Genomic DNA, 14,023 nt, shown 5'->3' on the forward strand with positions numbered 1-14,023 from the left:
AAGGATGCACAAGAGATATCAGTCAGTCATGAAAGGACATGAAATAAACTTCCATCCATTCTGAAGGAAGAATAAGCCATTCTGCTCATCAAAAGCAGGTTCCAACCATCGTGACTGCATTTAATTCTAAAGCATTCTCTTCAAACAGGCTTCTGTTTTGCAATCTCCATAGTCCACAATATCCATAATATTGATTTATTTTTAAGAGGCAAAAGAAAACCATGCCGACCCTACTACAGAATGGGGTATCCCATTGTTTCTTATTGTCTGTAACAGATAATTCATGAGAAACTTCAAAACGTAATGAGAATCCAGTACTTGGAAGGGATAGAAGTTGCAGAAGCTAGAGAACACTAGTACTACAGGTCAGGACAACTCAGCTGTTAGGAAGACTTGGTAAAGACTCATATTTACATGAGATTTTGTACAAAGATTCAGACCTTTTCCTCCTTAATCTTCCGGTGACACAAGTCTCACTGTCAGAATTCATGGGTACACTGGCATCTTTGATAATTGCTTGCTGCATGCTAATTCTCTTTTTAGCTGAAGATACTAAAAAAGAAAATGAAAGTCTTCAGATCATATAGTCAAATATGACATCATATAACATGCCTAAGATAATAAAGATCTTGGCAAAGTAAAAAACTCCCCTCTTCAATTTTCAACCATGCCATATCCTATTATTCACTGAGGGCTAGAAAACTTACACAAATCCTACAGAGCAAAGACTCCCAAAAAGCAGGTATATTAGCTCTCAGCTGTGAGCAAAGTCTCCATGCTGTGTGGAGCGAGCTTCACAGTTCAGAATACACAACATATACACAACATGAAAAGCCAATCAAAGAACAGCAAGAACTGTCCTTGTTTTTATTTGCAGTACATCTCAACTCTCATGCCCACCTAAATAATCCATGAAGTGTGAACATGGCACTCTACCATCCCACCAGGGCAATATGCCAAGTCTATAGACCACACATCTTTCAACTGCAGGCAGCATTTTGTGCCTCCTACGATGCACCAAGTCTACTTCCATCTTTTGCACAGAAGCTGGTGCACTTCTGAGCACTGCCACTAATCAGCAGATTTTTGAGGAACAAAACATTTCTTTCCTGTTCTTGGTGATCATATTGCTTACCACTATAATGGACCAAAGTTGTAAGCTGGGCATTTAGGATCTACGAACCATCCATTCACAATTCAACTCCAGTAACAAACAACATAAAGGAGGCAGAATCAACTTTCAAAAAACTAATTTTAATCAAACCAAAAAAAACTGTTGATCATTAACAAGTTTATAAAACAGTGATTTAGTTACATAAATAAATTGATATCAGTGTATCAAATCTTAATTACTTTCAACTTCATGAGTATGTTTACATGGATGATGAAGTACAACCTTTTTACCTATTATAATAAATAAAATGGAGAGCATGAAACAGTTTTTCTAAACAAAAATACCTACCAAACATACCTCTATCATGTTCTCTAATGAAGGGAACAAGAGACACTGGACAACTTTTGCACCAAAACATAAAAACTGCTTTAAAAAGCACAAGGATACAGAACCATCAGCTAAAGTAAAGACACTGTACTGTAACCAAAGTTGGTATTTAATAATATAATGAACAGTTTGGTAATTAGATCTTCAGTTTGGTTATTTTAAAGCATTAAGACAAGGCAAGATAGAAGGCTGCTTTTGTTTGAGTAATTCTAGAGAAAATAAAATATATTTAAAAAACAAACTGAAAAGTAGAACAGTCATACCTACACAACTTTCTGTCCTGCACAAAGTCAAAATACCTATGCAGAAGGTATATATATAATATATATATGTTATTTGTGCACAAAGGTTAGCTCACTGCAAAGGCATAACATGTCATGTCAATCATTTTGGAAAACATTATGTGTTTTGTGTCAAAAGGATATTTCTTTAAGCTTTCTAGGCTAGGAGGCACAAACCCCAATTCTGGCATACTGTATTCTTAATGCTAAGGCTTGCTGTTCTCGCTGCGTATTTTTTGTTGTCCCTCTTTACTACAGTGCTTGTTACAAGCATGTGTGTATATATATATGTATACACAAGTTGTATAAATATATATATATATAAAAAAAACACCTTCCCCCAATAGGTATCAGTCCAACCATGCTATCCAAAAGGTGGCTGTGCATAGATGCCCAGCATATGGTTCACCACCTGAGCCAACCCTGAAGCAAGGCGCACTTTAATCCTTCTTATAGGTTTTCTTTTTTGTTTAAAACCAAGCTACTGCAGCTTCAAGTATTTTGCATTACATAGATTTTTTTTATATAAATTAATGTTATATTTTTCAGTATTCAGACATATACTATAATATATATACAGTACAATAAATGCTCTCATTCTTTTTTTTATTATTTTTTGATAAATCCCTGAGAATGTATGTTGACAGTTGCTAAGTTTCCACATGCACAAGCATTGTGTGCCATGCTTCTGGATGAACAGCACTGCAAAGCCACGTGGTCAGCCTTATAACTATTAGTATTTCATTTGTTGCTTTGTTTAAATATGCTGAAATGTAAGGATGAGTTACAAAGGAGTAAAGCTGGATCCATTCGAGGTACTTATCACAGGATGGAGGTGTTTTGTTTGTTTGTTAAAGCCATTGCAATATATGCTTGTTTTTGAGGCTGTGAACATATACAGAAAGAACAGGAGAGCGATGTGGGCTTTTGCCACTTGACAACATATACTCAGTGTAAACCAAACCTTTTTTAACCTCTCTCTCTCATACATAACAGAAAAAAGGAGAAAAAAAAATAAACACACAAACTTTCACAACATGACAGTTTAGTTTGCAAACTCAATATAACTATACACATATAATACCGGTGTGGCTCTGTTTCTTTAAGTTAAAAAGGATACAAAGGCAGGCTCAAGTAGAAACAAACCACCCTTTCCCTCCCCCCAAACCCCCACCCACATTCACACATTTTCATCAACCAAAGCGTTCACGAACCAACATCATCAGTTTCTTTTTGCCTTTGTAGATTTGTTTTAGGTTGTCAATAAACTGTGTAAACTGGATATGCCCATCATGAGCCATTAAAAAGGTCTCTCGGGCCTTGCTAAGGAACTCTATAAACTCACTATAGTGTCGAGGGCTGATGTGAGTGAGACGTGAATGAGTCGTATTAATGTAGGCTCCGATCGTGGCATCCAAGAGTTGCCTTAAAGGGGCTTTGTCCAGTGACATGAGCTTACCAGAGTTCCTCCTTCCATGAAGTCCCACTATGCCAGGAGTGGTCAAAGTACACCTACGCAAAATGTCTGACAGTACTGTTGCACATTTGACACTTTTGACCACCAGAGGTATTATAGCTGCTAGCTCATTTTTCCCAAGGGAGTGGCTGAGCGCACATGCCCACAGAACATCATTAATAGCAGGGTGTGTATCCTGATTGTAACTCAGGTTGAGATGCGTCATGGCCAAAGTGGCCAGCTTGTAGGCCCGCATGGGGTAACCACGGTGTTCCATGTATCGTGCTATAGTAAAAAGTTGTGAGTAGCTCATGCCAGTTGTAGCAGCATCTAGAACGATTTGGTAAGCAGTCTCAAAAGCTATGTGATCCTTTTCACATAACGTCAGTGCAGAGAGGGCACAGTTTTGAGGATCCTTCATGGCGCACTGTAGAGCAAGCGTCCTAGCACTGCCAGCCAGCTTCTCCTGCTGATGGCAGTCCAGATGCAGACGGACAATGGTACTGTTGGACATCACTGTTGTAGCAACAATACTAGTGGCTTCTGTTGGAGTGAAAAGTGTAAACCAGCTTTGCATGATGCTATCCAGTGCATAAACACCTTGGAAAGAAAAAAAGGATTAGTGATAACTGATAAAGCCTAGCAGATACAGATGTTCAGCAAGAGATAACGTTTTTAGCAAAGTCTAAGAAGTTACCAGTACATACAAGGGGATGTGCCTCAGCAAGAAAGGCCAACCCAAATAACAGGCTGGAAAGGGACATTAAAACAAAAGCTACTGTGCAAACTCTGTAACAATCACTGAAATGCAGAGAACAACAAAAAAGCCATAAAAGATAAGCTTCAATCTCTTGGTGTAAAAAATGAGCTGTTTTACTTGTTATTTAAAACAATTTGGATAACAAGTTCTGGCTCATTTGGTCTCATCACACCACTTAAAAGCAGCCCTCACGTTGAATGTTTTTAAAAGGTAATTTTAACTTATTTTCTCAATGTACATCTGTGGAGTAATTGCCTAAAGTGACTAGGCAAATTAAACTAATATTCACATTTTAAAGAAAACGTACAGCACTGAAGAAGCTTTCAGGGTGGAGTGTAGCTGCATTACCTAAGCGTTCCCTACGCCTCCAACCTTAGACGCTATCGCACTAGGGGAACCTGGTGTGCTGACTCTAAGGAACAGTACGGAGTGTAGAGCAGAGTGGAGACATCACGGCTAGGCTCTGTGACCAGGTGGGGACTCGACTGTTCTTGTGCACACCGAGAGCGATAAGCTGCACATTTGCTACCCTGAGCCAACGACCTGTCATGTTTTTGACAAAATGCTCTACTCTAGTGAACTTTTGCTCATTATAATATCATCATAATACCAAAACACACCTCCATCCCAAAAGCTACCCGCCTCCAAGGTGCGACCAGCCCTCACTGAGCACGCGCTGTGAATTTCTCGGAGCCTATACCTTTAAACAAAAGCGAGAAAACTTTTTACCAATTATAACCAAGATATGCTTGACTAGAGTCACTCAAACTCCACCTAAAAGATAGAAAATAATATAAATTGGCTTAAGAGGGAGGGGATGTTAGGGAAGATACCATCATGAAGGATACCTTCTGAATTCTGGGATCAGTCGACAGGCCTCTCTTCCCCCCCCCCCCCTCGGGACGCCGTGGGGTAAGATTTGAATGCTTGGTTATACCAGGTGTCTCCATGGAAACATAGAAATTTCTAGAGTCTTTGTGCCTTTTTAATGCGTTAATAGCCAGGGTGTTTACCTGTGTATTTCATGCATGGTAGCTTGCTTTTGCAGAGAGTGAATTTATCGCCGGCTATCCAAAGAACCCATGTACCTGTTGCTCTAATAAATTGCACTTAATTGCATTGTTCCTAGCCGTGATAGTTCTCATCGAACGCAACTATAGTGAGGTCGTACTACATTACTGGTGAATCCGTGACCATGATAGTTCAATACCCTGAATCCGACCAGACCCATAACGGTTAATCAGCTACAACCCTTAACAGAGAAATTGGCGTTTTCTCCACAGGCAGTGAAAAACGGGCTCTTTGGGTGCTGCTTGAGGTGTGGGTCTGTGCCTCGGGGTCTTTTCATCAGGAGCGGGTTGGTCCGGCTTGGGACCCCAGGGGAACCCCCCCCCGAACTGCCTGGGCTCCTCTTCACAGGCTGCAGCATAGATATCTGCTCTGCCATGTTACACCACGGGCTACGGGGAGGGGGAGTCGGCCTGCTCCGCCAGGGACCTCTCTGTGGGCTGCGGGGGGGCTTTGGCTCCGGTACCTTGAGCGCCTCCTCCCCCTCCTTGCACTGACCTTAGTGTCTGCAGGGAGGTTTCTCACTCCTCACTCTCCCAGCTGCTGTTGTGCAGCAGGGTTTTTTTTTTTTTTTTTCCCCTTTTCTTGGATGTGCTCTCACAGAGGCACAAACTGCATTGCTCGTGGCTTGGCTCTGGGCGGCAGAGGGCCCCTTTGGAGCTGGCTGAAACTGGCCCTTATCTAACATGGGGCAGCTGCTGGATTCTTCTCACAGGGGCTACCACTGCAGCCCCCCCCCCCCAGCCCCACCCTCTACTGGAACCTTGCCATGTGAACCCAATACACTAGGGCAACTAGGTCATTACTGGCCTGTAAAGTATCAGGGCTTAAATTAACTAATGAAACCCTAATTGTGATGGGATAGAAGGGGCTGGGATAACAGTGCTACTTTTTGGGGATACCAAGCTGAGGCTAGGGATAGAATGATCACTGGGCAATTATTGTATGCACCCGAGGCAGGGACTAACTTGTTGGGAAAGGATTTGATAATGAAATTGGGCATTCAAATAGTAAATTGTTAGGCTGGAATAATGGTGTTATTAATGAGGTACTCTCAGACCCTGAGAGCAAAGATATATTTGCCTTTGAGTGGAAAGACCCTGAAATGAGGTGGAAGCAGCAATACAGATGGACAATTTTACCTCAGGGGTTTACAGGGCCACCGATTTATTTGGGAAGTTCTAGAACAGATTTTGGAGCAATTCCAAGCTCCAGAGGAGGTGTTACTGTTACAATATGAGGATGATCTTTTATTGTCAGGACAGGAGAAAACAGTTGTGAAGGATGCTACTAACAAGCTATTCAACTTTCTGGGAAAACAGGGCTTGAAAGTATTGCAATTACAATATGTAGAAAGAGAAGTCAAGTATTTAGAGCATCTAGTGTCTGAGGGAGAACAAAGAATAAATCCAGAGAGGATTCAGGGAGGAATTAGGAGTCACGAAGTCCAAAGGAAAATAGATACTCCCTGAGGGGAGAGAAATGCTGAATAAAGTGCTAATGAGGCAAATATTAAATGTTTTACATCAAGAGGGTCATTGGGGAATTCAAGCAATGTGTGATGCTGTGCTATGGAAATATGTATGTGTAGGAATATACATACTCTGGCTGAACAAGTATGCAGGAGTTGTGTAGTATGTCAGAAGTTAAATAGGAAAATTATCTGCAGTCAGCCCAAAGGAGGGCAAGAACCAGGAATTCAACCCTTCCAAAATGTACAGGTAGATTTTACAGAACTCCTTAGAGTAGGTAGATTTAAATACTTATTATTCTTTTTTGAAAATATTGACTCTGATCAAGGAAATCACCTTATGTCAGAAATATTGCAAGGGCTAATGTGGACTCTAGGAATTAAGTGGAAATTTCACACTCCTTGGCATCCTTCCTCTTCTGGAACGGTGGAGCGGATCAGACAGTAAGGAAGCAGTTGACTAAGTTCTGGAAACTCGGCTTCCCCAAAACGAAGTGCTTACCTTTGGCACTTCTCCAAATTCAAACCGCACCAAGAAAAGATGTGGGAGTTTCACCATATAAAATATTATTTGGATTGCTGTACATGGACAAAGGGAATGAATTACCTCAATTCAAGACAAAAGATGCTTTTCTTAAGAACTATATACTCGGGCTGTCGTCCTCTTTGTCATCTCTCAGGACCCGTGGACTGTTAGCTCAAACCCCACCCTTGGAAGCCCTGATCCATCCATTCCGAGCAGGAGATTGGGATCTGATGCGAACATGGAGAGAACTGAAACTGCAACCTGAGTGGGACGGACTGTTCCAAGTGCTCCTGACTACCGAGACGACAGTAAGAACGACTGAGAAAGGGTGGACTCATACCCGGGTAAAAGCATCAGTTAATCCTGATACCTGAGAGACTGCATTAACAAAGACTTTTAAGGTTAAAACTGTTGAAACTATCTATTGTAAACCTTTAACTTCTCCTTAGAAGAATTCTTAATGAATTAATGAGTAAAAGGGATTGAATTACACAGAATTGGCGTGTTTCCAGGGAACACTCTCTGGAAGTGGGAGAAAAAGAAAGAAGGGGGTTGCATTTAATCCCCACCAGAAGAATCCTTATTAGTTTATGATTTTTATTGTTTTTCTTAATTATTATTTCTTAATTATTATAGGGGGTGTATATATACATAAAAATGATGTATTTTAAGTTTATCTTAGTAATACCTATTCTCAAGGGATTAGTGATAGGATGGAGGGAAAATTCAGCATTTCCAATTAATCCAGAACATCTGCTGAGTTCTCTCTCGAAATAATTGCTGGATTTGCACCCAGATGCCTAGAAAGACTGAAAAGGCCTTGTCCCTGATTGCTATTTCCAGCAGCAACTGTGTCTGGATTCTCTAGATTTCTCAAAATGACAGATCATACTCAGTCCCAGGAAGGAACAGATTTTGAAGTTGAGCTCCCTACACATAATCCTGGCTACATTATACTGTGTTACCAAAGGTGCCTTTTAAACAACATTGATAGAAAACTCAGGGGGCAATAGTACTGACCCCGGGTGTGGAAATATTATCCATGAAGTAGGGAATAATCCGCACTGTACCAAATATGGTAGCCACGGGAATGCTAATATACATAATGCACACCAGATACAACATGAGAATCCTGTAACCTGATGGCCTGTCCCAAATGGCAAGGGGTGGTACTGGCTATGTGGCAATAAAGCCAGGAAGGTGTCGCCCCTAGGATGGAAGGGAGCTTGCACCCTGGGGGCAATAATTCCAAATGTAACTATTATTGAAGACCCACAAAGCCAAAGCCCCCTTGAGACCACACGCAGAATTAAGCAGACTTCAGATAATCCTCTAGTAAAATTCTCTAGCATTTCACAGCTTTGCAAGGTGGTTTTTACCTTGGTCAGGGGTGAGTGAATCAGAAAAAGCTATTGTAAATATCTCAGCTATAATTGAAGAACTAGAAAATAACACTCTGGATGCAAGAAAAAGGAGATAAGTTTGCAAAAATAGTACTTTTGAATCGAATGGTATTAGATTTATTAACAACCTCATAAGGAGGAGTGTGCACTGTAATTAATACTAGTTGCTGTCTATATATGTAGATCAAATGGGATAAATTTGACTGATCTCAAAAATAGTTGGGAAAAAAAAAAAACAACAAGATCCTACATAGAGTGGCTCACGATGACACTTCCTGGGGATTTAGAAACATTTGGGAGAAACTAACTTCGTGCTTACCTGAATGGAATTGGCTCAGACAAATATTTGCTGGTATTATAATAATAATGGCATTGTATATCTGTCATCCCCTGTGACATCCGAAGAAGAATGTTGTGCCCTAATGTTGGAAAAACTCAAGAGTGGAGTATGTGAAGAGGTGCAAAAACAACAATAGGAGTAAGAAAGAAGAGGGGGGAATTGTGAGAAACGAAGTTGTGTTTTTGCAGTAGAAGGTGTTTTTGCAGTGGAAAATTCCACTAACCTTGCTTATTCAAAAGTGACTGTGCAGCACAGCAGTGTGAAGTATGTTAAGCAGATAAGGGGAAGGTCCGACTGTCCGAAAATAAGGAGGATAGATAAGAAAAACAAGATGAGAAGTATGAAATCAGTAAAAACAAAAATCACGGGCCCTCTAGTCACGAGAGAAGAAGGAAAAAAAGCAAAAGGAGAAATTAACGGCTGGTCAAAAAAAATTGTACATATATGGTATAGAGGAGCGTCGAGTAGCTTGTGAACCTGTAGTACTCATCCAATGAGGAAACGGGAGAAATCAGGTGTCGGGTCATAGGGAATATAAGGTTATGATAAACTTTTACTGTGTGCTCCTGCTTGCAGGACGCCCGCCATTGCAATCACGAATAAAATAGCTTCACAGAAGATCCTGTCTGAAGAAAATTATTGAGAGCTTTCTCACAAAGTTCTGGCTCATTTGGTCTCATCACACCACTTAAAAGCAGCCCTCACGTTGAATGTTTTTAAAAGGTAATTTTAACTTATTTTCTCAATGTACATCTGTGGAGTAATTGCCTAAAGTGACTAGGCAAATTAAACTGATATTCACATTTTAAAGAAAACGTACAGCACTGAAGAAGCTTTCAGGGTGGAGTGTAGCTGCATTACCTAAGCGTTCCCTACGCCTCCAACCTTAGACGCTATCGCACTAGGGGAACCTGGTGTGCTGACTCTAAGGAACAGTACGGAGTGTAGAGCAGAGTGGAGACATCACGGCTAGGCTCTGTGACCAGGTGGGGACTCGACTGTTCTTGTGCACACCGAGAGCGATAAGCTGCACATTTGCTACCCTGAGCCAACGACCTGTCATGTTTTTGACAAATGCTGTACTCTAGTGAACTTTTGCTCATTATAATATCATCATAATACCAAAACACACCTCCATCCCAAAAGCTACCCGCCTCCAAGGTGCGACCAGCCCTCACTGAGCACGCGCTGTGAATTTCTCGGAGCCTATACCTTTAAACAAAAGCGAGAAAACTTTTTACCAATTATAACCAAGATATGCTTGACTAGAGTCACTCAAACTCCACCTAAAAGATAGAAAATAATATAAATTGGCTTAAGAGGGAGGGGATGTTAGGGAAGATACCATCACGAAGGATACCTTCTGACTTCTAGGATCAGTCGATGGGCTGAGCCTCTCTTCCCCCCCCCCCCCATTGGGATGCCGTGGGGTAAGTTTTGAACGCTTGGTTATACTAGGTGTGTACCTGTGTGTTTCATGCATGCTTGCTTGCTTTTGCACACAGTGAATTTATTGCCAGCAATCCAAAGAACCTGCGTACCTGTTGCTGTAGTAAATTGCATTTAATTGCATTGTTCCTAGCTGTGATAGTTCTCACTGAACGCGACTAGAGTGAGGGCGTGCTACGTTATTGGTGAATCTGTGACCGTGATAGTTCAATACCCTGAGTCCGACCGGACCCATAACAGTTAATTGGCTACACCCCTTAACGCAACAGCATCTCAAGGAACAGCGCATGCACGAAAGAACATGAAAGTATGCTAAATAGCTCACTTAATAGAGCATCATGGCATTTAATACTAAGCATGCCTTAAAAAAATAAATCCTACCTACCCCCTCCCCTTACGGTTTTCAGATACATCTTTTATCAAATTCATATGCACCTGAACATCAAGCTCCTTAGTAAGGAAATACTCTGAGCAATATACACTACTGGCTATTATCTGAAATAAATATTTTCCTTAGTATCACTTTATTCCTGGTGTGTGTGTGAGTGTTTGTGTTTGGTGGGGAGAGGAAGGGGGAAACAGTGACTGATAGGTTCCATAAATTTAACCTTATAGCCAACTAGAGTGCCTTAGTATTGCTAGAGTCAGTTAACACACATCTGTGAGCCCACCTAAACCACACCCAGAGGTCCTAATTTTCTCTGTAGGACTCTGATGCTTCCTGCACACCCCTTCACTCATGCAAAAATTCAGCATAGCCAAAGAATACCAGAGCTTCATTTAAATAAACAGATTCCCTGCTTTACCAGCTTGATTAAGTCTCAAAAGTACTTTGCATGACGTTATAGGTTCTTTATGAGATACTTCTATTAGAATATGTTAAACTAGTTTAAAGCAGTATTAAAAACAGCATTTTATTTGCCAATATGCAACTGCACAAAATAATACCCAGGCACTAATATCTGTAAGATATTCTCAGTAATAATTATCTTAGCAAAGATATAATAGCAATAAAACAAAAGCATTGCATGAAAATTTGCAGACACAAATTGTTTTCTCCCTGAGGGCATACAAAGGCAAGTTGTATTTTCCCAAGCTACTGACAACATTAATTTGCCAGTTAAGCATAAAGCAAAGAAACTAATCCATAGAATAAGCAGCAGTAATCTTATGAAGTTCTGAAACTCAGGAAGCATCTATGAGACACAATCCGACTCAAATGTATGAAAAAGGAGTAAATACAGTAGGGAAGCATGCTTTCCAGAAATACCTCCAGTGGCAATTAAAACTGCTCCCTTATCATAATATTTATATTGTCCCCACTATCACAGGTACTGATTTTTTTTTATTACTTTTTTATAGCTACACAGCTTTTAATGCCCTCATCTTCACTTTTAGATTCTGTATCCTCAACTTGCAGATGGTAAACTGGAATACAGAAGCTAAGGAATGCCTCATCAAGACACACAGGAAATCTATGGCAAAGCAGAGAAATGAACAGAATGTCCTGATGAGTGCATTATTCTCCCACTGCTGTACTCTAAATATGAGGGTGGTTCTGCTTCCACCTTTGTTCTTTGTGTTTCTTTTTTGTTTGTTTGCTTGTTTGTTTTTTACCTTGTGTGGTTAAATAATTACCTTGTGTGGTATATTACTATTTGGTTTGCTTTTCAGCACAGAGAGGCCTGCATAATGTCATAGGCACATAGCAAAGCTGTATTACACTCTAAGCTTGGATTTATCTAGGGGCTGAAAAAAAGATAAGAACCTCTCTACGAGATCTTGCCTCCTACATGGTGGGAGGCATTCTTAGTATTTCATTCACCGGTTTTCTGTTTCCTCTTCCCCACAGCTGACCAGATAGCTATCTCACCTGCAACCCAAACTTGGCTTTTCAGAGCAAGCAAAGTTGTAACACAATGCAACAGCCCATAACCACAAGTCTTTTCTCTGCTGCAACCTCAAACCTAGACACAACATGTAGGGGAGAAGGGGAAATCTGTGATATTTCCCATAAGATTATGCACCCCTCTACCTCGCAGGGGAAGGAAGTCACACTGCATTACTCAACTATTGTCTCACTTGGCCTGTGCCTATTCTATCATGTGCTCAAGCACATTACTACAATTAACATCTTCTATATGAAAGATTGTTATAGATCAACAGGAAGTGGGAGACATTTGCAGAGCTTGGGTATTGATAAGCAAGATCAAGCCATCTAAGATTAACTCATGAAAAGGCAGGAGCCCTTGAGTAGCATCTCAGAACATACCTACGTTATTGGTGAATCTGTGACCATGATAGTTCAGTATCCTGAACCCGACCGGACCCATACCGGTTAATTGGCTACATTCCGTAACGCAGCGGAGTCCTAAACCAGTACATCCATAAAATCATGGGACTGAACAATTTGATCAAGTGTCAGTTTGGAGTAAGGTGTGTACATGTACCAAGAGAATGTTAGATATTATATTTGAGAAATAATTATATAGAGTATGTATAGATGAAAAAGAATAGCTTACAAATATATCTGTTCTGAAGATATAACTTAAACTACAGTACCTGTAGAAGTAAACTAGCCAAGCTGCTGGTCATGTTATAGTTGGTCCAGCTGAGAGAGTCAAAACAGCATTCAGAAAACTTCTCTGAGAAGTCACACACATCTGTGATTCACTTGCACTAGTGTTTGAGGTAGTTAATTTAGACCTTGCCTGGCTGTGTCCATATGAGTTCCATATGAGTGTCCGACAGAGTTCTAAAATCCTATTGCCATGTGCCACTAATCCATGCTTCTGTTTCTACTAGCTTTCATATGCAAGTGATATTCTAGCAGGAAGTCATCTGGGAGGACAGAGGAAATTGGATCTCTTTTGTCAATAATATTTCAAATACTGAATAATATTAAAAATCCTGTGATATTTCTTATGGAATAAACTTTACCGTTTTTTGCACTTAAATAAATACCTAAGTTCTTTACATAACTAGAGCGTATGACATGTTTTTCACAGTAAGAATGGAGACCGTAAAACAGTTTTAAGGTACCTGTAACAGTTCCATCAGTTTTATGTAGGTTCTTAAAGCATATGAGAGTATCTTTAAGAATTCTCTGAGAAAGGTCATTTTGAATATATGTTAGGGTATTTAGCAAGCACATACAAATACAACACACCAGGTAAATAACCATCAGCACGTTATTACTAATATTTTCAGACACATGCACATGCTAATATGAAAAAATACTGATTAACCAACTGCCCCTTTGATTTGTATCAAGAGTCAAATCTCTTTCTTAGTCCCATTGAGAAACCTTTTTACATAGCTTTATATATGTAAAAATAAAATACGTATAAATTTTTTAGCTGATTTTTTCCAAGCACAGAAGGAGGGGGGGAAAAGATGCATTATTAAATGGTTTCATTAAACAGGAAAAATCCCAGCTACAAAATGCAAAGGGGATTATTAGGTTATGAGTAACAGTAAATAGAAAAAGAGCATGAAAGGAAGAGGCTGTTTGGGGGAAATCTTTTGTCAGTTTGAATTTCATTGCCAGTCTCTACGTTCCTTTGCTGTGAAAAGGAAATGCTGCTGTGAATGTATGACTTTCATGCAATTTTGGCAAGGTTAGGGGACATCAGAACAAGCACAAGCTACAACAGATTTAGCATTCTTCACTTTTTTTTTTCCTTCCCAACATCAATTATTTAGTTAGGTCTTAGCAAAGCTAACCTGTGATTAAACATCACCATTAAAGCCCGGCTCCCAAAGCCT

General features: G+C 40.2%; 1 protein-coding gene across 1 annotated transcript in view; it reads right to left on the reverse strand.

Annotated features, from left to right (window-relative positions):
- Nucleotides 1-1,234: 1,234 nt before the first annotated feature.
- The window catches only part of LOC121062420 (zinc finger SWIM domain-containing protein 6-like), a 199,573-nt gene continuing 186,784 nt past the window's right edge, over nucleotides 1,235-14,023 (reverse strand). The window contains exon 14 of the mRNA XM_040542409.1: nucleotides 1,235-3,838. Coding sequence (XP_040398343.1) covers nucleotides 2,976-3,838 — 863 coding nt within the window. The 3' untranslated portion in view covers nucleotides 1,235-2,975. The remainder of the gene's footprint in view (nucleotides 3,839-14,023) is intronic.

Source organism: Cygnus olor, chromosome W (genome assembly GCF_009769625.2).
Source record: "Cygnus olor isolate bCygOlo1 chromosome W, bCygOlo1.pri.v2, whole genome shotgun sequence".
NCBI lineage: Eukaryota > Metazoa > Chordata > Aves > Anseriformes > Anatidae > Cygnus > Cygnus olor.